Genomic DNA, 23,538 nt, shown 5'->3' on the forward strand with positions numbered 1-23,538 from the left:
ACGACATGTTTTCATGTAAGCCTCAATTCAGAATTACTATTTCCATGTAAACCAAGAGAATTTTGTGATTTGGATTTTAATTCCAAATTATATAATTCCTAATTAAAAAAACTGTAGACTATAAATAAAGTTACAATAAGGCTCTAATTGGAACTTCGAGTACCGGATCTGGATCCTCCTGAAGGATTCTGCAGGATGACCCATCTGATATATCACATCTTTAACCACTCAGTCATAGCGGAGAGGGGGAGTTGTGAACACCAAGTTTTGCTTTCTTGGGAGTTGTGATTCCAAAAGTTTGAGAAACACTTCTCTATGTGGTAAATCCATAATTAGGACAATATTTTATCACATTTGTTATCATTAACAATTTTAATTATGATTAAAAACAATCACTATCACTATTATGTAGCTAAAAGACCTTTATTTGACCCAGAAATGAGAATAAAACCACCTCATGTCAAACATTCCACCAATCAGAGAGCTTAAATTGATGGTAATGTCCAATCAGAAGCAGCTAAAGATCAACAAGTGAACTGAAAAGAAAAAACTAATGGTCCTCTATGACTGGAATAAAGCCAAGTTAAATGTGGTTTAGTGAGGATAGCAGGTAAATAGTAGCAGGAATAAATGTGTAAATATGTAAATAGTGTCTGTTGTGTGTTTGTTTCAGATGTGAGAGAATGAAGATGACAAAAGGCTTGGTCACTGTTGATCTGTGTTATTTCTACAAAGTTCTGTTAGTTACAATCTTGTTTTCTTGTTTTGGTTGTCCTTTATGGTGCTATATTTATTAAAACATTCATTTTACATCATTTTAGCCTCATAATCTGACAGCTGAGGCTGTCCTGAAGACCTAAAGACCGGATGCTGACTGGGATTAAAAAGATTCATTTTCTACAGCATGTATTATTTTAAATAAAAGAATAAAATAAAATAAAAAATAGGTGGACCAAAATGTGTAAGAAATAAATTAATTAAAACGTTTCATAAGGAAGTTTTAAGGCTTAACACCTAATAAGACTGGAACTGATATAAACTGGAGCTTAGCTTGTTGTAAAAACATCATGTCTGAATACTGACTGCGATTAAAAGCATTTAATTTCTACATGTAGTTTTACATTACTGTCTTTTTTTAGATCCAACTTTGTGAAGATAGGACCACAAAGATTTCACACTTTTTGCCTATGAACTTCAGATGCCAATCAAGAGCAGACACCTGATCATACAGAACCGGCTGATGTCTCCACAAGCTTGTTTTTACATTATCATAGCTTAATACAGAAGAGAGAGAGAGCGAGACAGAGACAGAGAGAGAGTTTACCTGGCTCGCCCACTGCTCCTTGTGCTGCAGCAGGTCCTCTTCCAGCTTCTTACACTGCACACACACACAGGTTTAGAGATCAGTTCATGCAGAGACATCCTGAGCAGATCAGATGGATGTTTCTGGAGCTGAAAGCTCACTTTGTTTTCAGCTTCTTTATTCAAAACGAAGAGCTAGTTTAATAAAACTGGTTCAGACACAAACCACTGGTTGCTCTGATGATCAGCTGACAGAGGCATAAAAAGTGGTTAACTATTCACTGTTAAAACTTTAGGTTTGACCGAAAATTGGCTCTAACACACCTTCACTGCAGATTTTTCCTAAAAGACAATAAAAATGTTGTAATCTGTGCAAAACTGCTGCACATCTGATCTGATCTGGAACCACGATGAATGAATTTATTTCTGTCTAGAGAAACTGAAAAACCTGAAATTAGCAAGAAACCTTCTAAAGTTAAATACATGAGGCATAAAAAACGAGGAGTCGTGCATTAGACGGTTATAATTCACATCTAAAACACCACGACACACAGCGTTGTGCATTATAACCATCTAATGCACGACACCTCGTTGTTTGTGACTTTTGTATTTAACTTTAGAAAGTTTCTTGTTAATTTCAGGTTTTTCAGTTTCTCTAGACAGAAATAATTTTTTTAGAGTTGTTTAACCGGCTTATACCATGGTCAAACAGTAAACATTTTACAACAAATGTTTTTTTCTTTTCAAAACTTGCTAAATATGCAAAAGTAAAGGAACTATTTTATGTTGGCCTTGATGTGCTTTTTATGATAAATAATTGCAGTCAAGCTCATTTATCTGTCAAGTCAGCTGATCAGAATCAGTTGATTAATACGTTGCTATGGTGACGCCCCTAACGGAGTGATATTACAGTGATTTAACTCACTGAACTACACGTGCGTATATACAGAAATAATGCACGCTAGTTGTCATTACAATTATTACTGACCATGGTATAAAAATAAAAAAACCGATAGAAAGTCAGTGAAAGAGTGTGTGGTGAATTATTGCTATGCTGTAAGAATTGATATTATGTTGTCAGAAAGTCTGTATATTTCCCTTCTAAAAGGAGCCTAATATGAAAGGCTCCTGTTTGTTAAATAAAGACATTTTAAATCACCAATACATATAGCTTCTTCTCCACCATGAGCCATCATGGTGGAGGAGTTTCCAAGATCCCTTGGTTGGATCAGCCATGGCAAACAGGCCTCTGACCTGAAGAAGGGTCCAAACTAAGTGCAGCTCAAAGACCCCAAAATGGGTGCAAACATTGGAGGAAAAAAAAAAAAAGTTGCCTCAGCCTGAAAGTGAATCACCAGGACCTCCATCTGGGGCCTGGGAGTTTGGCACAGATGAGACTGCCTGGTGGCCAGGCCTTTGCCCACAGGGTCTGGTTGGCCTCAGCCCAAAAGGGTAACATTGGGCCCCTCCTGTGGACCTACCACCCACAGGAGAGGCTGCAGGGGTCGGGTGTTTTGGCAGAGGGGCAGCAGCAGGGGGTGGGAACCCTGGTGGCCTGATGCCCAGCTGCAGAAGCTAACTGTGAAGACGTGGAACATCACCTTTCTGGCGGAAAGGAGATAGTTTTCGAGGTTGAGCAGTTCTGATTACATATTGATGCCTTGCAGAAGTGTGATTCAACCGTACTGCTGCCATTGCGAGTACCGAACACTGATCCTTTCTGACTGGAATTCGTATTTATTTGAGCTACAGTGAGGCTGAAATAATGCAAGACATTACATTATCTGGATTCTGACAGGGGACTCCGCCAGATGTTCCCTGTCAGAGAGAGCATTACATCCCACCTCCAGCAGAGCATCAACCATGTCCCGATCCAGGTGGGGGGATATTGAGCCTGAGTTCCAGCTGTGTTCTCCGATCTTAAAATCACAGAACCAGCAGCAGAAAAATATTTCTCTGACTGCACAGAACATGTGATGCTGAGACTTTCCTCGCAATAAGGACATGCTTCAGGAATTCTCCTGCAGAACTTCACTGTAAAGGCGATCTCAGCGCCTGATCAGTAAATGAAACCAAAGATTTCCACAAAAATAGGGAAAAAGGAAAAATTTTTTTTAAAAAAATCCACCTGCATGATTTTAAATCTATGTCATTTTTACCTGCAAAACTGAGTGTTTGTGGAAGTATCACCCTGTAGCGAGCAGTGCTTTTAACTAAGTGAATGCCCAGGGCTCTGTCATTTCCACAAATTCATTTTCTTTACAAGTTGGCTGCTTTTTACGGGGAAATAAATAATTTAAAATGAAAGTGAGTTGTAGAGTAAGATTTAGACAAGAGGAAACAATGAAAATGGCAAAAATACAGAATAAAAGTTGAAATTATATTATCATATAATTCTATCCCATCCATTGATTGCATTCGATCTTACTTTGTCACACCTCCTCTAGTGTAGAATTATGACATTTATCTCACGTCAATGAAGCAAAATGTGGTTGTAATGCAACAGGACTTTTCAGACTGAGGTTGCTTGAAAAAAGTGGGATATGCACACATGGGAAAGTGGTCGGACTGGTCTTTGAAAAAAAGTCAGATTTGTGGTCAAACTGCCATAAAAATATCAAATATGCATCATATATACACAGAAAAAAAGTCAGATTTAAGACACTTCTGCTGGCAGTGTGAACACCAACATCAATAACCTTTACCTGCTCAGTCTTCGTAGCTAAACTACTGCAGCGTCTGGCTGTTATCATCCTTTAAGCAGAAGACTTGCTGTTAATTCCCTTTCCAAGAGCTGAAGTGCCCCTGAGCATAGTGTTCCAGAGGGCTGAGTCCTGCACTGATTTAAAAGCGTGACAGCTGAGAAAAGGTGTTGCATTTAAAGAGTGGAGTTGTATGACAGGACTCCCAGTGTGAGTGTATGAGTGGATGGAACCACAGGGTTACATACGTGTTGATTATTTACTTCTACAGTAATAATAAGTTATGAAAAATAATGTTACAGAGAGTTGTTAAAAGTCTGTTACACGCTAACACACTCCAACACTGTAACTGTTACATGCTAACACACTCCAACACTGTAACTGTTACATGCTAACACACTCCAACACTGTAACTGTTACACGCTAACACACTCCAACACTGTAACTGTTACATGCTAACACACTCCAACACTGTAACTGTTACATGCTAACACACTCCAACACTGTAACTGTCACACGCTAACACACTCCAACACTGTAACTGTTACATGCTAACACACTCCAACACTGTAACTGTTACATGCTAACACACTCCAACACTGTAACTGTTTCACGTTAACACACTCCAACACTGTAACTGTTACATGCTAACACACTCCAACACTGTAACTGTTACACGTTAACACACTCCAACACTGTAACTGTTACACGCTAACACACTCCAACACTGTAACTGTTACATGCTAACACACTCCAACACTGTAACTGTTTCACGCTAACACACTCCAACACTGTAACTGTTAAACGCTAACACACTCCAACACTGTAACTGTTACATGCTAACACACTCCAACACTGTAACTGTTACATGCTAACACACTCCAACACTGTAACTGTTACATGCTAACACACTCCAACACTGTAACTGTTACATGCTAACACACTCCAACACTGTAACTGTTTCACGTTAACACACTCCAACACTGTAACTGTTACATGCTAACACACTCCAACACTGTAACTGTTTCACGTTAACACACTCCAACACTGTAACTGTTACACGCTAACACACTCCAACACTGTAACTGTTACATGCTAACACACTCCAACACTGTAACTGTTACATGCTAACACACTCCAACACTGTAACTGTTACATGCTAACACACTCCAACACTGTAACTGTTACACGCTAACACACTCCAACACTGTAACTGTTACATGCTAACACACTCCAACACTGTAACTGTTACACGCTAACACACTCCAACACTGTAACTGTTACATGCTAACACACTCCAACACTGTAACTGTTACATGCTAACACACTCCAACACTGTAACTGTTACATGCTAACACACTCCAACACTGTAACTGTTACACGCTAACACACTCCAACACTGTAACTGTTACACGCTAACACACTCCAACACTGTAACTGTTACATGCTAACACACTCCAACACTGTAACTGTTACATGCTAACACACTCCAACACTGTAACTGTTACACGCTAACACACTCCAACACTGTAACTGTTACATGCTAACACACTCCAACACTGTAACTGTTACATGCTAACACACTCCAACACTGTAACTGTTTCACGCTAACACACTCCAACACTGTAACTGTTACATGCTAACACACTCCAACACTGTAACTGTTACACGCTAACACACTCCAACACTGTAACTGTTACACGCTAACACACTCCAACACTGTAACTGTTACATGCTAACACACTCCAACACTGTAACTGTTACATGCTAACACACTCCAACACTGTAACTGTCACACGCTAACACACTCCAACACTAACTGTTACACGCTAACACACTCCAACACTGTAACTGTTACACGCTAACACACTCCAACACTGTAACTGTTACATGCTAACACACTCCAACACTGTAACTGTTACACGCTAACACACTCCAACACTGTAACTGTTACATGCTAACACACTCCAACACTGTAACTGTTACATGCTAACACACTCCAACACTGTAACTGTTACATGCTAACACACTCCAACACTGTAACTGTTACACGCTAACACACTCCAACACTGTAACTGTTACACGCTAACACACTCCAACACTGTAACTGTTACATGCTAACACACTCCAACACTGTAACTGTTACACGCTAACACACTCCAACACTAACTGTTACACGCTAACACACTCCAACACTGTAACTGTTACATGCTAACACACTCCAACACTGTAACTGTTTCACGCTAACACACTCCAACACTGTAACTGTTACACGCTAACACACTCCAACACTGTAACTGTAAACAACTGAAAACTACATTTTCCTTTTGTTTTTCAGCAACACAAAGTTATTATAAAGCTGAATCTGTTAAATCTAGCAAGCAACAGGTAACTCTAGTTGTTTATATGGAATCAGTAACTGAACTCAAATATGTTTAGTACAGTGGTAAAAGTCTGCTTGTGGAAATTAAACTAACAACCTTTCTGTGAGGCAGCTGTCATGGCGTGTGGCGGTCTGTGGCTCTGGGAGAGTTTAATAAGCTGTAATAACCTGTAATTACCTGCTATCAACTCAATAAGAAGCAAGAAGCTCAGCTGTCATATGGGCTGATGTGCTCAGGAACAACCAGCCCCCCTCTTTTCCAATATTTCCCAGAAGCCCCAGCTGCCGTGGGAGATAATCCCTGAGAGATGAGGAGAGGGAACGAGGGATTGGCAAGCGGCAGGGGGGAGGAGAGGAATCCTCGAGCATGGAGTGCTCTCTCTCTCTTCTTCTCCTTTTAGGATTATGGCGGCATTTGAAACATATTTCACTGTGGTGCAGCAGTGGAACAAGGGTGGGATTAAGGTGTTACCTTGGAGGGGTGGTGTTAACACAAAGGGGAGGGGTGTTAAAAGATGGCGAAGTAGCAATATAGGTGGGGGTTAGTAGTACAGATGCTGCAATGAGGCTAATACACTGGCGAGATTTTTGGGGTTAACAAAAGCGGGGGTCATGGAGGGAGAATGAGGAAGCTAAAGTGAGGCCAATTGTACTGAAAAATGGCAAGTTTAAAGTTCATCTTTATATGTACAAGTACACCAGCTACCACTGTACTTCAGTAGATGGTAAATATCCACTATGTATGTGTAGAGTGTTACCGTTACAGTGTTGGAGTGTGTTGGCATTTACCAGTAATTGTTTTGGAGTGTGTTTGCGTGTAACAGTTAGTGCTGGAGTGTGTTAAAGTCTGACACTTAAAGTGTTGGAAAGTGTTGGCTTTTAACAGTAACAGTGTTGGAGTTTGTTTGTGTGTAACAGTCAAAGTGTTAGTGTATTGGTGTTTACAGTGACAGTGTTGTAGTGTGTTAGCATGTAACAGTCTAAGTGTTGGAGTGTGTTGGCTTTTAACATTTCCCCCAATAGAAGCTGCAAAGCTGATTGCACTTTCCAGAACAGACTCATAGAAAATCTGCAACGTTTTGGTGCAGATGAATCCCAGCCTCCTTAAGAAGAACAGTCCGCCATCCTTTCTTCTAGATGTTTCTCTGTTGATTTTCCAGTCCAGTCTGTTGTCCAGCTGAACTCCGAGGTACTTAAATTCCTCCACCTCTTCTCCCAACAGCAGAGTTGTGAATAGTTAACCTGCAAACTTTCTGAGGAAACCAGACAGCATCCATTCCACTCTGAATCAGGCAGATTTGTCACGATCTTTGTCACGTTCCTGTCAAAGTTTCTATTTTTTTTGTTTTTGAAGAACCATTTTATCACTTCACACTCTTGCCAATCCATTCAAGCCTGATGGCAGTTGCCATGGTGACTAGTACTGCAGCAGGTTAGCTACCATGGTTACAACAATCTGTCAGTCATGGAGATGGAACAGATGAAGGTTTCTGATCTGAATCTTCTCTCATCTGAGACACACATCAGAAGGAGGCGGGGCTTCTAAGCCCACCACCTGCCGCAAAGCATGCTGGGACCATATACTGTCTCGACATTTGATTGTCCCACTTTCTATCTCTCTCTCATCCCACCATCAGCCAGACTCCTCATCTTTTTCATTTCTACTGATTTCATCCCCCACCCCCACCCCCACAGAGAGCCATATATGAACTGTGGGTAATAAATCCAGCACTCTGCAGGTTTTGGTAATAAACTCTGTGAACTGAACTTTGATAATAATCAGCCTGCAGTGGAGAGATGGCAAAAAGAAAGTCTGGATTTGCTTCTTTAAACTAGAAAAAGTGCAGCTACATAAATACAACTGACATATCTGAACATGGAGATTTCTTATTTCATAGCTTAATTTCTATCTATTTGCTTGGTCAGAAATGGTCTCTGAAATTACCTCATTTCCCTTTGGGATAATCTGCTGATTTTTATTTATTTATTTTTTTTTAGCATTTTTAACAATGTTATTTCCTTTTGTGACTCATTCTGTTTGCTTTCTGGACTCATCCAGGACATAAACGGACCTATGGTAGAACTAACAGAGCTATTTTTAAAACCAGAAACCAGATCAGGATCTACTCCAGCCTTTGTGACTTTTTTAATAAAGAACGACTGTTTTAACTGAGTTAGTTTTCTGTCAGCCATGTGGGAAACCAAGCATAGATCTTGATATTTAGGCATCTTCTGATCTTGTTTATGTGGGCCTCACCTATGGAACAGCCTGCTGGACGACCTGAGGGCAGCGGGGAAAGCTGTTAATATTTTTAAGAAAAAGCTTAAGACTTAGCTTTTTAGAAAAGCTTTTAATTGATTATTATTTCAATTTACAATTAGTATTTTACAGTCTTATTCCACACCTTATTTAATCATATTTTAGAGGGTTTTTATTTATTTATTTATTTTATTATTAAATTTTCTTTTTTTTTATTTTTAAGTTTGTAACTATTTAGTGAATTAGTTTTCCCGATGATATGGTGGAGGTTAGGAAGGTTGGGGGTTAGGATAGCGCTCTACTGTTTCTGTACATGGGTGCATATGTGTGTGTGTGTGTGTGTGTCTGTTGCATTTGTGCGAGTGTGTTTATGTCCATATGTGTGAATGTAACTGTTTATGCATATATTACAATGACAAATTTATGGTCATGCAGATTTGATGGGAAAGGATCAGAAAAGAAGGGTGGTGGTGGGGGTGGTTCCATAATGTTGGATTTTATATGACAAAGTGCACAATAAATAAAGTTTCTTTGATTTGAAAACACAGAGTCCAGGATTTTTTTCAAGTTTGGTCCTGGAGCCTCCTCTCTGTGGGATGACGTTTCAAACGGAGGTGACCAGGAGGCTTCCTAACAAGCCAACTCCTCTTTGGAGGAGCAGCAGTTTTTATAGTAACCACCTCCAGATATACAAGCTGCTGACCCCACCTCTAAGGATTATCCCAGCTGTTCTCCAAAAGAAAACTGCTTCCAGCTACTTTTGTCTTGTTGTTTTTGAGTTCTCTCTAAACCACATTAGATCAGCAACAGTCTCCTAACAAGGGATGAAGCTGAGATCTTAACCTTCATCCTACCATCACCTGTGAAGAAGATCCAAGGTAAAGCTCCTTCACCTGAGCTCAGACTCACCACTGGCCTGGACGGAGCGTCGTATTCTTTTCCAGCTGGGAATCACGATCTCAGGTTTGGACCAACAGATTTGTCTCCCAGCAGCTTCAGACTCTGCTGAGAACTGCTCCAGTGTAAACTTATGTAAAGTCATGGCCCAATGAACACATCCTCCACAAAGAGTAGACACTAAACCCAGAGGCTCCAAAACCAGCAAACACCCTCCTTTGACTTACAATGTCTCAAGATCTCCTGTCAACAAAGCCCACAAACAGGATCTGTGATCAGGAACAATCCGGTCCATCAGTGTGTCAATAAGTAAACCCTGAACAGATATTACATCCACACAAACAGAGTAAACAGCAGGTGAGTAAACAGCTGGTGTTCAGTAAACAATCCATCAGCTCATCAGTGTTTGTCTGCAGTTTTTACCTCATTCAAAGTATTCATGTTCGGATTCAAACTGCAAATACTCAACGTTTGGTTTCCAGGTTTAGAGCAGGATAAATAAACAAAACACTTAAAGATTTTATTCACTGCAGACCAAACTGAGTCGACCACCTCATGCCGAATTCAGCTCGTCTCCACTGCCGCCATGGTCGTTTATAGCCACTGCATACGCACAGAACAGGGCCTGAAAATGGCGTACACACCTTCCCACACAAAAGTCGTGACGGACAATGTGCGCACCTGAGCGTGAACTCTGCGCCATGCATAAGGACATTTTGGAGAAGGGGAAAATTGATGATGCAGATGGTGAGGCAGTAAGTTTGTAACCAGACTGCATAATACCCCTCACACGTTTCATTTCACTTCACACCAAACAACAGTCACAGATCCAAGTTATCGTAAACATTAAAACCAACAATGTTGGATAAATAAAAAAGAAAAACTCTTTTTCATTTTGCTTCTTGCCACGATTCACTGTTTGATCCGAACATTTCTTTCATTCATTCATTGTCCGAACCGCTTAGTCCGATGAAGGGTCGCGGGGAAGCTGGAGCCTATCCCAGCAGTCTTTGGGTGAAAGGCAGGGTACACCCTGGACAGCTCTCCAGTCCATCACAGAGACAAACAGCCACTCATGCTCACACTCACCCCTATGGGCAATTTACAGTGAGCAATTAACCTAACATGCATGTGTTTGGACTGTGGGAGGAAGCCAGAGAACCCGGAGAAAACCCACGCATACACGGGGAGAACATGCAAACTCCACACTGTCCAAACCTTGCCCCACCTGAGGATCAAACCAGCGACCTTCTTGCTGTGAGACCACAGAGCTAACCACTATACCACCAAGAAAAAGAAACAATGAAAAGAACAGGAAGAAAAAAGGAACCCACGCCAACAGAAAACCCACCTCGACTTCTCTTACACACTTTCTCCCCAAAGAAAAACCCGCTTTTCATTCCGATAAATTCAATCCTCATTCAGTAAAATTTATTAGGAGGAAAAAAAAGAAAACATGAGTATTAATGCGTTTCACTGAGAACAAAACTGCCATCCTTTCACACCACCAGTAGACTCGATGCGATGGTAACTTTTTTTGCTTGTCATTTTTCTTAATTTCAATTAGAAAAAAACAACCCAGTAGCCAGACCATCATTCTGCTGCTATAACGCCCAAGAAGACAAGTAAAAAGATTAATAAAAACAATAAAAATGACAAAAAATTTTGAATAGATTGCTTTTATCTATTTGAAAGATATGATTTTTTTAACAAAAACAAAAAATCTAATTTAAAATTGCAGAGCAAAACATCCTGATATTCGAGTCTTTCGATTTGATTTCCCACCCCTATTTATGAAGCATTTTAGATACAAAACTAGTTGGTTTGTCTTACTTGTCATCAGAGCCGTTTCTTGCTATAGGCGAACTAGATGAATGCCTAGGGCCCCCAAGCTACCACGGGGCCCCAAAGCTGCTTCTTCAGTCTCTTCTGAGGAGAATTAAAATGTTTGTTTTTATCTATAGCTATCTTGTGTGTTTATGACTCCACTTATAGGCTTAAAAATAAACGTTGGCCTAAATAAAACAAACTGCAAGAGTAAGCGGAGAGTGTTTTTTTTTTTTTATGGCATCATGAGGTCAACATATCCGGTGTGGCAGTTGGCTCGGGTTGGTTGTGCTTGTTGTCTTGGTACCTGATGGTTGGTGGTTTGCATCTTGCTCCTTATACTGCCAATTCATGAGTGATGACTTACCTTCGCTTTATGTCGGTCTCCTTTATTTTCTTTTTGTTTTTATTCATATTCCATCGTTAACTTGTGATTTCTACAATTTTGATACAATTCTTAAAGTGCTGATCTGTTCGATTTTCTCATTCAAATGAAACATTCTTTAAGTAAATACTTCATATTTTCTATTTATTGATAAATAGACAATTCTTTTACATGTATTATAACATTTTTTTAAAGCAGTTAAACTTGGTGAATGGCTCAACTTTATTTTTATCTTTATTTTTACCTGCAGCCTGTTTTGCTCAAGAAGTGTAATAGCATCTTAGTAGACCATCTAAAAGGTTAGAAATGTCTTTGTCACAGTTTGACGAACTAGAAGCCCCCAAACAGCATCTTTGCCTAGGGCCCCCAAAAGCTAAAAATGGCCCTCGGCATCCTCGGGTAGCTTCACGATTCTTAAATTGCAACTTCTCCCTCTGTTCTCTAAGTAATCAGTTTTCATCTGTAGCTTAGCATTCGCCAGTTGAGTACAGGGCATCTACCCGAGCGGCCAGGAACTTCAATCCTTAATGAGCAACAAGTTCACCCAATTCAGCTGTTACCAGAGCGACTGCGAGATGAATTTCTCTTTTAAGTAAAGACATTTTGTGTGTTTGTGTGACATCCTTGATAATTTTGCAGATGGCGTGTTAGCTCTATCAGCTAGCATGGCTAGCAGCCATCTTGTTTGACCTTGGTGGCAGGTCAGATGCAAATGCCTTGTGTCCATGATGAAAAAGGGCATAAACGTTCAAATGGGCCAAGTTTAGGTTAAAGAACATTACATTACTACTTTAGAAAAATGGATTTATTTTGAATTATTATGACTTGCTGTTAGATCAGTGTACGCCATTAGACACCCCCCAATGGTCTCTGCTTCCCCTTTGACCCCTTCCAGGTTTAAAATCCTCTCCATTACTTCCACGAAAGTCTGGGCCAGTAACTTTCCCTGTGGACTAATAATATTTATATCTGTACAGATAGTGGTGTGGTCTTCCCTCAATAAGTGGGTATACTCTCCATTTTTCACCTTTTATTAAACACAGAAAAAAAAAAGTAGCCTAGAAAAACGTTGTTTTAGAAAAAGTGACATGTAAGACTACTTTGTTTAGTTTACCCTAAAATCCATCAGTATATTGTCTGATTGTCACATAATTTCTGCTCTTTACTTTGAAGGAGGTAGAGTTCTGACATGACTGAACCAGTATTGGCACACAGACTGGTGAGAGACAGGCTCATACACATATATACATCTATCTTCATTATGTCTATGTACAGGCTAAAGTTAACGCAGCTGATCGCTAACTGCATTAATGTAGCATAGGTAGCTGAGCTGCTGGGTGACGTAGGTACATGTTTATGGACATTTGTAATGGTAAAAGCAGCATCACAGGAGGTTTAGAAGTAGGTCTACTCAAAGCTGACTGAAAAAGAAGTGGGTATACTCCGTATAGCTGTGTATACCCTGGACTACACCACTGTGTGCAAGTATTCATGCTAGAAATGGAAATCATAGCTGATTTCATCATCTACTTTACTTGGAAGGGAAATTATATTTTTACATTTTTGCATTACTTTATGTTACATGTGTAATTTCTTACTACCTAAAAACTAAAGGATAAGGCAATATCATACAGCATATATGAATGATGGACGGAGCCTCGGGGATGTCACTTGTAGGTTTCTAAAAATCTAAAATGAAGCACATTGGGCGGTTCCAACAGTCACCTACTTGGCAGCGCCAAGCGTGTCGTCTGTCCAGAAAATACAAAAATGGCCAAAGAGGTAGAGCTGAGAGGGGGGCTGTGAGCGTGGGAGTGAATGATTGACATCTGTCAAACTCTTTATGCATGCCTGTAGCTAAGAGCTAGCCAAGCTAACCCGGAGCTAACAGGAGCTAACCAGCGAACTAAAGTAAACCGGCTAAAAAGCACAGTTGTTCTGCGTTCTTCTCACTTGAAGCGGGATATCGGATACCTGTCAATCAAAATGACACGCCCCTAATTATTCAAAATTCTGAGATTAAATTACTTCTAAATGGATGACCTATAAAAAAATTCACTCCCCCCCCAGTTTTCATGAAGGTAAACCTGACCTATTAAACCTAAAAGGGATTTTTGTACCAGGCTGTAAACATGTTTATTGTTGCTGTAAACGTGTTTATTCCTGCTGTAAACATGTTTATTCCTGCCGTGAAGTTCTTTTTATTTTTTTTAACATGGGAGTCTATGGGGATTCGCTCCGTTGTGGAGCCCCTAGTGGATGAAGGGGGAACTGCAGCTTTATGCACTTCCGCATAGGCTTCGCTTTTAACCGCTGGAGGCTGCTGCTTGGTAAATATCCCATAAAGTGTTGATTAAATATTTTTCAGGATCTTCATATAAAGCAACAAACAGAAACATTTCAATTTTTCTCCGATCCGTCAGCCATGTTTTCATCTCAGAAATGAAGGTGGGAGAACTGATGCAGCAGCTGGACCTTGGAAAGGCAGCTACACGCCTCGATGTGATGAAACCAACCGGGCTCAGGAAGGCTACTCACCTTGGCAACGTATTTGTCTCGCTCATCCATCACAGCCGTCATCTCCTGAGACGTGATGTCATGGCGCCTTTGCCGTGCCAACTGCAGACGTTGAACCAGAACAGAACCGTACTGATGAATGTCCTGGACAGAGTCGGCTTCGCAGATGCCCTGAAGTAACTTTTCCACATCCTAAAGATCAGAACCAGAGCATCAGAACCAGAAAAGCAGAACCAGAACATCAGACAGGAAGAGGATTTACCATGTCAGAGTCCTGCAGGTGGAGATGCTCCAACCTGAGAACACAGAAACCGAAAGTTAGTCTGATTTAACAGCGTCTGAAAACCTGGTTCCTCCGGCTCTTAGTCAGGATCCAGGTCCCGAAACAGGATTAGGTACCGAGTCAGGATCCAGGTCCCGAAACAGGATTAGGTACCGAATCAGGATCCAGGTCCCGAAACAGGATTAGGTACCGAGTCAGGATCCAGGTCCCGAAACAGGATTAGGTACCGAGTCAGGATCCAGGTCCCGAAACAGGATTAGGTACCGAGTCAGGATCCAGGACCCGAAACAGGATTAGGTACCGAATCAGGATCCAGGTCCCGAAACAGGATTAGGTACCGAGTCAGGATCCAGGTCCCGAAACAGGATTAGGTACCGAGTCAGGATCCAGGTCCCGAAGCAGGATTAGGTACCGAGTCAGGATCCAGGTCCCGAAGCAGGATTAGGTACCGAATAAGGATCCAGGTCCCGAAACAGGACTAGGTACCGAATAAGGATCCAGGTCCCGAAACAGGATTAGGTACCGAATAAGGATCCAGGTCCCAAAACAGGATTAGGTACCGAATCAGGATCCAGGTCCCGAAACAGGATTAGGTACCGAATCAGGATCCCGGTCCCGAAACAGGATTAGGTACCGAATAAGGATCCAGGTCCCGAAACAGGATTAGGTACCGAATAAGGATCCAGGTCCCGAAAAAGGATTAGGTACCGAATCAGGATCCAGGTCCCGAAACAGGATTAGGTACCGAGTCAGGATCCAGGTCCCGAAACAGGACTAGGTACCGAATAAGGATCCAGGTCCCGAAACAGGACTAGGTACCGAATAAGGATCCAGGTCCCGAAACAGGATTAGGTACCGAGTCAGGATCCAGGTCCCGAAACAGGATTAGGTACCGAGTCAGGATCCAGGTCCCGAAACAGGATTAGATACCGAATCAGGATCCAGGTCCCGAAACAGGATTAGGTACCGAGTCAGGATCCAGGTCCCGAAACAGGACTAGGTACCGAATAAGGATCCAGGTCCCGAAACAGGACTAGGTACCGAATAAGGATCCAGGTCCCGAAACAGGATTAGGTACCGAGTCAGGATCCAGGTCCCGAAACAGGATTAGGTACCGAGTCAGGATCCAGGTCCCGAAACAGGATTAGATACCGAATAAGGATCCAGGTCCCGAAACAGGATTAGATACCGAATAAGGATCCAGGTCCCGAAACAGGATTAGGTACCGAGTCAGGATCCAGGTCCCGTAGAAGGATTAGGTACCGAATAAGGATCCAGGTCCCGAAAAAGGATTAGGTACCGAATAAGGATCCAGGTCCCGAAACAGGATTAGGTACCGAATAAGGATCCAGGTCCCGAAACAGGATTCGGTACCGAATAAGGATCCAGGTCCCGAAACAGGATTCGGTACCGAATAAGGATCCAGGTCCCGAAACAGGATTAGGTACCGAATAAGGATCCAGGTCCCGAAACAGGACTAGGTACCGAATAAGGATCCAGGTCCCGAAACAGGATTAGGTACCGAATAAGTATCCAGGTCCCGAAACAGGATTAGGTACCGAAAAAGGATCCAGGTCCCGAAACAGGATTAGGTACCGAATAAGGATCCAGGTCCCGAAACAGGATTAGGTACCGAGTCAGGATCCAGGTCCCGTAGAAGGATTAGGTACCGAATAAGGATCCAGGTCCCGAAAAAGGATTAGGTACCGAATAAGGATCCAGGTCCCGAAACAGGATTAGGTACCGAATAAGGATCCAGGTCCCGAAACAGGATTCGGTACCGAATAAGGATCCAGGTCCCGAAACAGGATTCGGTACCGAATAAGGATCCAGGTCCCGAAACAGGATTAGGTACCGAATAAGGATCCAGGTCCCGAAACAGGACTAGGTACCGAATAAGGATCCAGGTCCCGAAACAGGATTAGGTACCGAATAAGTATCCAGGTCCCGAAACAGGATTAGGTACCGAAAAAGGATCCAGGTCCCGAAACAGGATTAGGTACCGAATAAGGATCCAGGTCCCGAAACAGGATTAGGTACCGAATAAGGATCCAGGTCCCGAAACAGGATTAGGTACCGAATAAGGATCCAGGTCCCGAAACAGGACTAGGTACCGAATAAGGATCCAGGTCCCGAAACAGGATTAGGTACCGAGTCAGGATCCAGGTCCCGAAACAGGATTAGGTACCGAATAAGGATCCAGGTCCCGAAACAGGATTAGGTACCGAATAAGGATCCAGGTCCCGAAACAGGATTAGGTACCGAGTCAGGATCCAGGTCCCGAAAAAGGATTAGGTACCGAGTCAGGATCCAGGTCCCGAAACAGGACTAGGTACCGAATCAGGATCCAGGTCCCGAAGCAGGATTAGGTACCGAGTCAGGATCCAGGTCCCGAAATAGGATTAGGTACCGAATAAGGATCCAGGTCCCGAAACAGGACTAGGTACCGAATAAGGATCCAGGTCCCGAAACAGGATTAGGTACCGAATAAGGATCCAGGTCCCAAAACAGGATTAGATACCGAATAAGGATCCAGGTCCCGAAACAGGATTAGGTACCGAATAAGGATCCAGGTCCCGAAACAGGATTAGGTACCGAATCAGGATCCAGGTCCCGAAACAGGATTAGGTACCGAATAAGGATCCAGGTCCCGAAACAGGATTAGGTACCGAATAAGGATCCAGGTCCCGAAACAGGATTAGGTACCGAGTCAGGATCCAGGTCCCGAAACAGGATTAGGTACCGAGTCAGGATCCAGGTCCCGAAACAGGATTAGGTACCGAATCAGGATCCAGGTCCCGAAACAGGATTAGGTACCGAGTCAGGATCCACGTCCCGAAACAGGATTAGGTACCGAGTCAGGATCCAGGTCCCGAAACAGGATTAGGTACCGAGTCAGGATCCAGGTCCCGAAACAGGATTAGGTACCGAGTCAGGATCCAGGTCCCGAAACAGGATTAGGTACCGAATCAGGATCCAGGTCCCGAAACAGGATTAAGTACCGAGTCAGGATCCAGGTCCCGAAACAGGATTAGGTACCGAGTCAGGATCCAGGTCCCGAAACAGGATTAGGTACCGAGTCAGGATCCAGGTCCCGAAACAGGATTAGGTACCGAATCAGGATCCAGGTCCCGAAACAGGATTAGGTACCGAGTCAGGATCCAGGTCCCGAAACAGGATTAGGTACCGAGTCAGGATCCAGGTCCCGAAACAGGATTAGGTACCGAGTCAGGATCCAGGTCCCGAAACAGGATTAGGTACCGAGTCAGGATCCAGGTCCCGAAACAGGATTAGGTACCGAGTCAGGATCCAGGTCCCGAAACAGGACTAGGTACCGAATCAGGATCCAGGTCCCGAAACAGGATTAGGTACCGAATAAGGATCCAGGTCCCGAAACAGGATTAGGTACCGAGTCAGGATCCAGGTCCCGAAACAGGATTAGATACCGAATAAGGATCCAGGTCCCGAAACAGGATTAGGTACCGAGTCAGGATCCAGGTCCCGAAGCAGGATTAGGTACCGAATCAGGATCCAGGTCCCGAAACAGGATTAGGTACCGAGTCAGGATCCAGGTCCCGAAACAGGATTAGGTACCGAGTCAGGATCCAGGTCCCGAAACAGGATTAGATACCGAGTCAGGATCCAGGTCCCGAAACAGGATTAGGTACCGAGTCAGGATCCAGGTCCCGAAACAGGATTAGGTACCGAGTCAGGATCCAGGTCCCGAAACAGGATTAGGTACCGAGTCAGGATCCAGGTCCCGAAACAGGACTAGGTACCGAATAAGGATCCAGGTCCCGAAACAGGATTAGGTACCGAATAAGGATCCAGGTCCCAAAACAGGATTAGGTACCGAATCAGGATCCAGGTCCCGAAACAGGATTAGGTACCGAATAAGGATCCAGGTCCCGAAACAGGATTAGGTACCGAATAAGGATCCAGGTCCCGAAACAGGATTAGGTACCGAATAAGGATCCAGGTCCCGAAAAAGGACTAGGTGCCGAATAAGGATCCAGGTCCCGAAACAGGATTAGGTGCCGAATAAGGATCCAGGTCCCGAAACAGGATTAGGTACCGAGTCAGGATCCAGGTCCCGAAACAGGATTAGGTACCGAGTCAGGATCCAGGTCCCGAAACAGGATTAGGTACCGAGTCAGGATCCAGGTCCCGAAACAGGATTAGGTACCGAGTCAGGATCCAGGTCCCGAAACAGGATTAGGTACCGAGTCAGGATCCAGGTCCCGAAACAGGATTAGGTACCGAGTCAGGATCCAGGTCCCGAAACAGGATTAGGTACCGAGTCAGGATCCAGGTCCCGAAACAGGATTAGGTACCGAGTCAGGATCCAGGTCCCGAAACAGGATTAGGTACCGAGTCAGGATCCAGGTCCCGAAACAGGATTAGGTACCGAGTCAGGATCCAGGTCCCGAAACAGGATTAGGTACCGAATAAGGATCCAGGTCCCGAAACAGGATTAGGTACCGAATAAGGATCCAGGTCCCGAAACAGGATTAGGTACCGAATAAGGATCCAGGTCCCGAAACAGGATTAGGTACCGAATAAGGATCCAGGTCCCGAAACAGGATTAGGTACCGAATAAGGATCCAGGTCCCGAAACAGGATTAGGTACCGAGTCAGGATCCAGGTCCCGAAACAGGATTAGGTACCGGGTCAGGATCCAGGTCCCGAAACAGGATTCGGTACCGAGTCAGGATCCAGGTCCCGAAACAGGATTAGGTACCGAGTCAGGATCCAGGTCCCGAAATAGGATTAGGTACCGAGAAAAGGATCCAGGTCCCGAAACAGGACTAGGTACCGAGAAAAGGATCCAGGTCCCGAAACAGGATTAGGTACCGAGTAAGGATCCAGGTCCTGAAACAGGACTAGTAACCGAATAAGGATCCAGGTCCCGAAACAGGATTAGGTACCGAGTCAGAATCCAGGTCCCGAAGCAGGATTAGGTACTGAGTCAGAATCCAGGTCCCGAAACAGGATTAGGTACCGAGTCAGAATCCAGGTCCCGAAACAGGACTAGGTACCGAGTCAGGATCCAGGTCCCGAAACAGGATTAGGTACCGAGTCAGGATCCAGGTACCGAAACAGGATTAGGTACTGAGTCAGAATCCAGTTCCCGAAACAGGATTAGGTGCTGAGTCAGAATCCAGGTCCCGAAACAGGACTAGGTACCGAGTCAGGATCCAGGTCCCGAAACAGGACTAGATTACCGAATAAGGATCCAGGTCCCGAAACAGGATTAGGTACAGAGTCAGGCTCCAGGTCCTGAAACAGGACTAGGTACCGAGTCAGGATCCAGGTCCCGAAACAGGATTAGGTACCGAATAAGGATCCAGGTCCCGAAACAGGATTAGGTACCGGGTCAGAATCCAGGTCCCGAAACAGGATTAGGTACCGAGTCAGAATCCAGGTCCCGAAACAGGATTAGGTACCGAGTCAGGATCCAGGTCCCGAAACAGGATTAGGTACCGAGTCAGGATCCAGGTCCCGAAACAGGATTAGGTACCGAGTCAGAATCCAGGTCCCGAAACAGGATTAGGTACCGAGTCAGGATCCAGGTCCCGAAACAGGATTAGGTACTGAGTCAGGATCCAGATCCCGAAACAGGATTAGGTACCGAGTCAGGATCCAGGTCCCGAAACAGGACTAGGTACCGAATAAGGATCCAGGTCCCGAAACAGGATTAGGTACAGAGTCAGGCTCCAGGTCCCGAAACAGGACTAGGTACCGAATAAGGATCCAGGTCCCGAAACAGGATTAGGTACCGAATAAGGATCCAGGTCCCGAAACAGGATTAGGTACCGAATAAGGATCCAGGTCCCGAAACAGGATTAGGTACCGGGTCAGAATCCAGGTCCCGAAACAGGATTAGGTACCGAGTCAGGATCCAGGTCCTGAAACAGGATTAGGTACTGAGTCAGGATCCACATCCACCGTTGGGATCCAGCAACATTTGTTGTGTCTGAACGCAGTTCGTGGTTCATCCCCTGAAAGCTCGTCCTGATCTGGTTTCTGTGGTACTTCTTTAGATGAATCATGAAGTCAGAGATGAACTGGTGCTAAACTGGTGCTGAACTGGCAGTGAACTGGCAATGAACTGGTGTCCTGTATTGGTAAAACTGGCTCCATGTCCTATACTAAAGCAGGACTTCGGTCCCTGAAGAGGCCCGTGAAAGCTGGCTGATATGAAACCTGCGTGGCGCGGAGAGTTTTCCCTCCCAGCTGACGGGGTGGTGATGGTGGACGTGCAGCTGGTAACTAGCTGATCTTCTGCTTCTCCTCCTGGGAAGCTCTTTTCATTTATCCGGCTGCTGTTTTGCTGTAATAAACTGTAATAAGGTGGCCGAGGCTGCTCCGCTCTGCAGGGAACAGCAGGTAATGAAAGACCGGCCGGCTCCAATAAAGCTCCTCTAACACCCAGCTTATAGCCCATCCAGCTCAGCTCAGCCCGGCTCGGCTCGGCTCGCGCAGCCACCGTCATTAAGACTCCCACACACCTCCACTTAACAGAGGCACGCCGCTGCCAGCAGCCATTACTGGGATCAGATGGTTTGAGAGAGAACCAACTCCTCCCTTTAAGAAAGTTTCACTCAGGCGGAAGATTTCAGATCAGCAGGTGAACTTCATCTGCTGGACGACACGAGGGACCGAAGGAGTCTGGACTAATAACACCACCACACACAGAGACCTGAAGATCTGATGGACTTCATGTGGACCCTGGTCTTCATTCTACACGTAAAACATTATAACGCCTCTAGTGCATCATGAAAACTGCTGTCACACACTGATAAATGTTTGTTTTTAAGGAATAAATTATGTTTTCCTATTAAAACAATAAATTCACAATGTGAGAAGAGTCAACAAGCTGGATGCTCCCTCTCCTCTTGAGTCTGCAGGTCCATGCTGTCCACAGAGGACTCCACGTCTTCAGGTTTCCACTCAGAACATTTTAAATGAGCTTTGGCCCAGAGAAGACGGCGTGGTTCTGGATCCTCTTCACATGTGATGGAGCTTTAACCTGCAGGATGAACTGTGTTTACAGACAGTGGTTTCTGGAATCTTCCTGAGTCCATGCACTGATTTCCAGTAGAGAATCATGTCTGCTTTTAATGCAGAAGATCACCAGTATCCAGCCTTGTCGCCTGCATACAGAGATTCCTCCTGATTCTCAGAAGGTTTTTATGATATTATAAACTGTGGATGGTTGGATCTTCAAAGTCCTCAGTTTTACATTGAGGAACATTTTTCTGAAATTGCTCCACAACTTTTGGACCCGGTTCGTCTAAGATTGGTGAACGTCTCATCTTTCCATCTGTCAGACTCTGAAATGGTCCTTTCATACCCAGACATACTGCAGACCTGTTGATAGTTACTCATTAAATGTTTCTCCAGTCATTTCTGACTTGTACCAGCTACTTTCCAGCCTTTCGTTGCTCCTGTTTAAACTTTTTACACAATCAAACTATATTCTCCATGGAATTAAAAATGCCTGTTTCAACATCTGATAGGTTGTTTTTACTGGGAATAAAATAAGATTCTGGTTTTATTCACACAAAATGTCGACTTTGTTCGAGCTGAAGATGTAAAAACAAATAAGAGAAATGTTTCCAGGAGAACTCGGACCAGTTGTATCATAAACCTCTCAGACAGCATCGTTCCCTCGTCCTGAATAAACCAGATTTACTGAACTGAAGCTTTTCTACTCTTCTGCTTTTTCCCAGTTTAAATATTAAAATAATTAAAAAATAACTGAATAGTGATGGAGTCGCTGACTGGAGCTGCTGAAAGTTTTGGATCATCAGTCCTGTTTTCAGACTTCATCCTTCATCTGATGATGAGTTTGCGAGTGATCAGGGGCGAGGAGGAAACTGCAGCCCTACGTTATTCATACAAACATGTCAGCCTAAAACACACACATTTACCGAGGCCACCTCCTCCATCAGGAAAACACACACATATGGTGAGACTGAAACACACTCAGAGTCCTGACAGATGGAACATGCTCCTCCATATTCTGTCCTCATAAAAAGGATTGTGGCCTCCAATATCAATTACCCTCTCATCCTGGGGGGTGGGAGGCAGAGGAGGAGGAGGAAGAGGGGTATTATCTCTAATTAGATTTTCTGCTCTATTTGGCTGCTGCTCAAAGAGAACGAGAGCTCATTTCACAGTCCTTAAAGAAGGCCGAGGAGGTGCATAATAAAGAGGAGGAAGAGGAGATCTGCAGCTCCTCTTGCAGCACACTCATCACCGCTCATGTCTGAATATCCCAAAGCTGCGCTGCTGCTAGGGAAGGGGAGCAAACCGCATCTTCATCAGCAGCAGCAGTGCTGCAGACAGCTGACATCCAGTTAACCAAGTTTCCACCAGTATAAAAATAAAGTCGTACCCAGCCGCCTGCTGCAGTCTGCGGGCACGAAGCAAAGCCTCGTCTCTCTCCTCATTGGCCAGCAGGAGACGTGACATCAGAGCCTGATCTCTGTCCTTCTGAGATGCCAGCACCTCCTCCAGCACCACTAGGAGACAAGGACACAGGACACGGGACAGAAGACATGAAAGACATGAACATTAACGTAAACAAGGGCAGAGGATAGGAGGACATCGGCCATGAAGCGATACGGTGACGAGTAACGACAGAGTCAGTCTGAGTGGACTAAAATAAGTTAGTTTGGTCTTGACCAACCAATAAGATCAGAGGTCTTTATTACCAGATACGTGTGCGTGTGTGTGTGTATAAGTGTGTGTGTGTGTGTGTGTGTGGGGGGGGGGCACTGTAATAAAGCAGAAATGACCACAGCTCATCTGAGACTGAGAGAGAGGAGGAAATCATCTCATATCAGGCTGTGGTGGTTATTGAATCACAGCTGCTGTGTGAGTGTTAAAGCAGGAAGGTTTTCACAGAGTTACTCCGTCTGACCAGGTCTGGTCAGACTGGTCTGATCACACTGGTCTGGTTACACTGGTCTG

The 23,538-nt window shown here is 43.9% G+C and overlaps 1 protein-coding gene across 1 annotated transcript in view; it reads right to left on the reverse strand.

The window, feature by feature from the left end:
- mipol1 (mirror-image polydactyly 1) overlaps nucleotides 1-23,538 on the reverse strand; it is a gene marked incomplete at its 5' end in the record, with an annotated part of 108,225 nt that overhangs the window by 27,811 nt on the left and 56,876 nt on the right. The window contains 4 exons of the mRNA XM_079261675.1: nucleotides 1,325-1,378; nucleotides 14,295-14,465; nucleotides 14,536-14,569; nucleotides 22,961-23,087. Coding sequence (XP_079117801.1) covers nucleotides 1,325-1,378; nucleotides 14,295-14,465; nucleotides 14,536-14,569; nucleotides 22,961-23,087 — 386 coding nt within the window. The remainder of the gene's footprint in view (nucleotides 1-1,324; nucleotides 1,379-14,294; nucleotides 14,466-14,535; nucleotides 14,570-22,960; nucleotides 23,088-23,538) is intronic.

Source organism: Telmatherina bonti (genome assembly GCF_933228915.1).
Source record: "Telmatherina bonti genome assembly, chromosome: 22".
In the NCBI taxonomy this organism is placed as follows: domain Eukaryota; kingdom Metazoa; phylum Chordata; class Actinopteri; order Atheriniformes; family Telmatherinidae; genus Telmatherina; species Telmatherina bonti.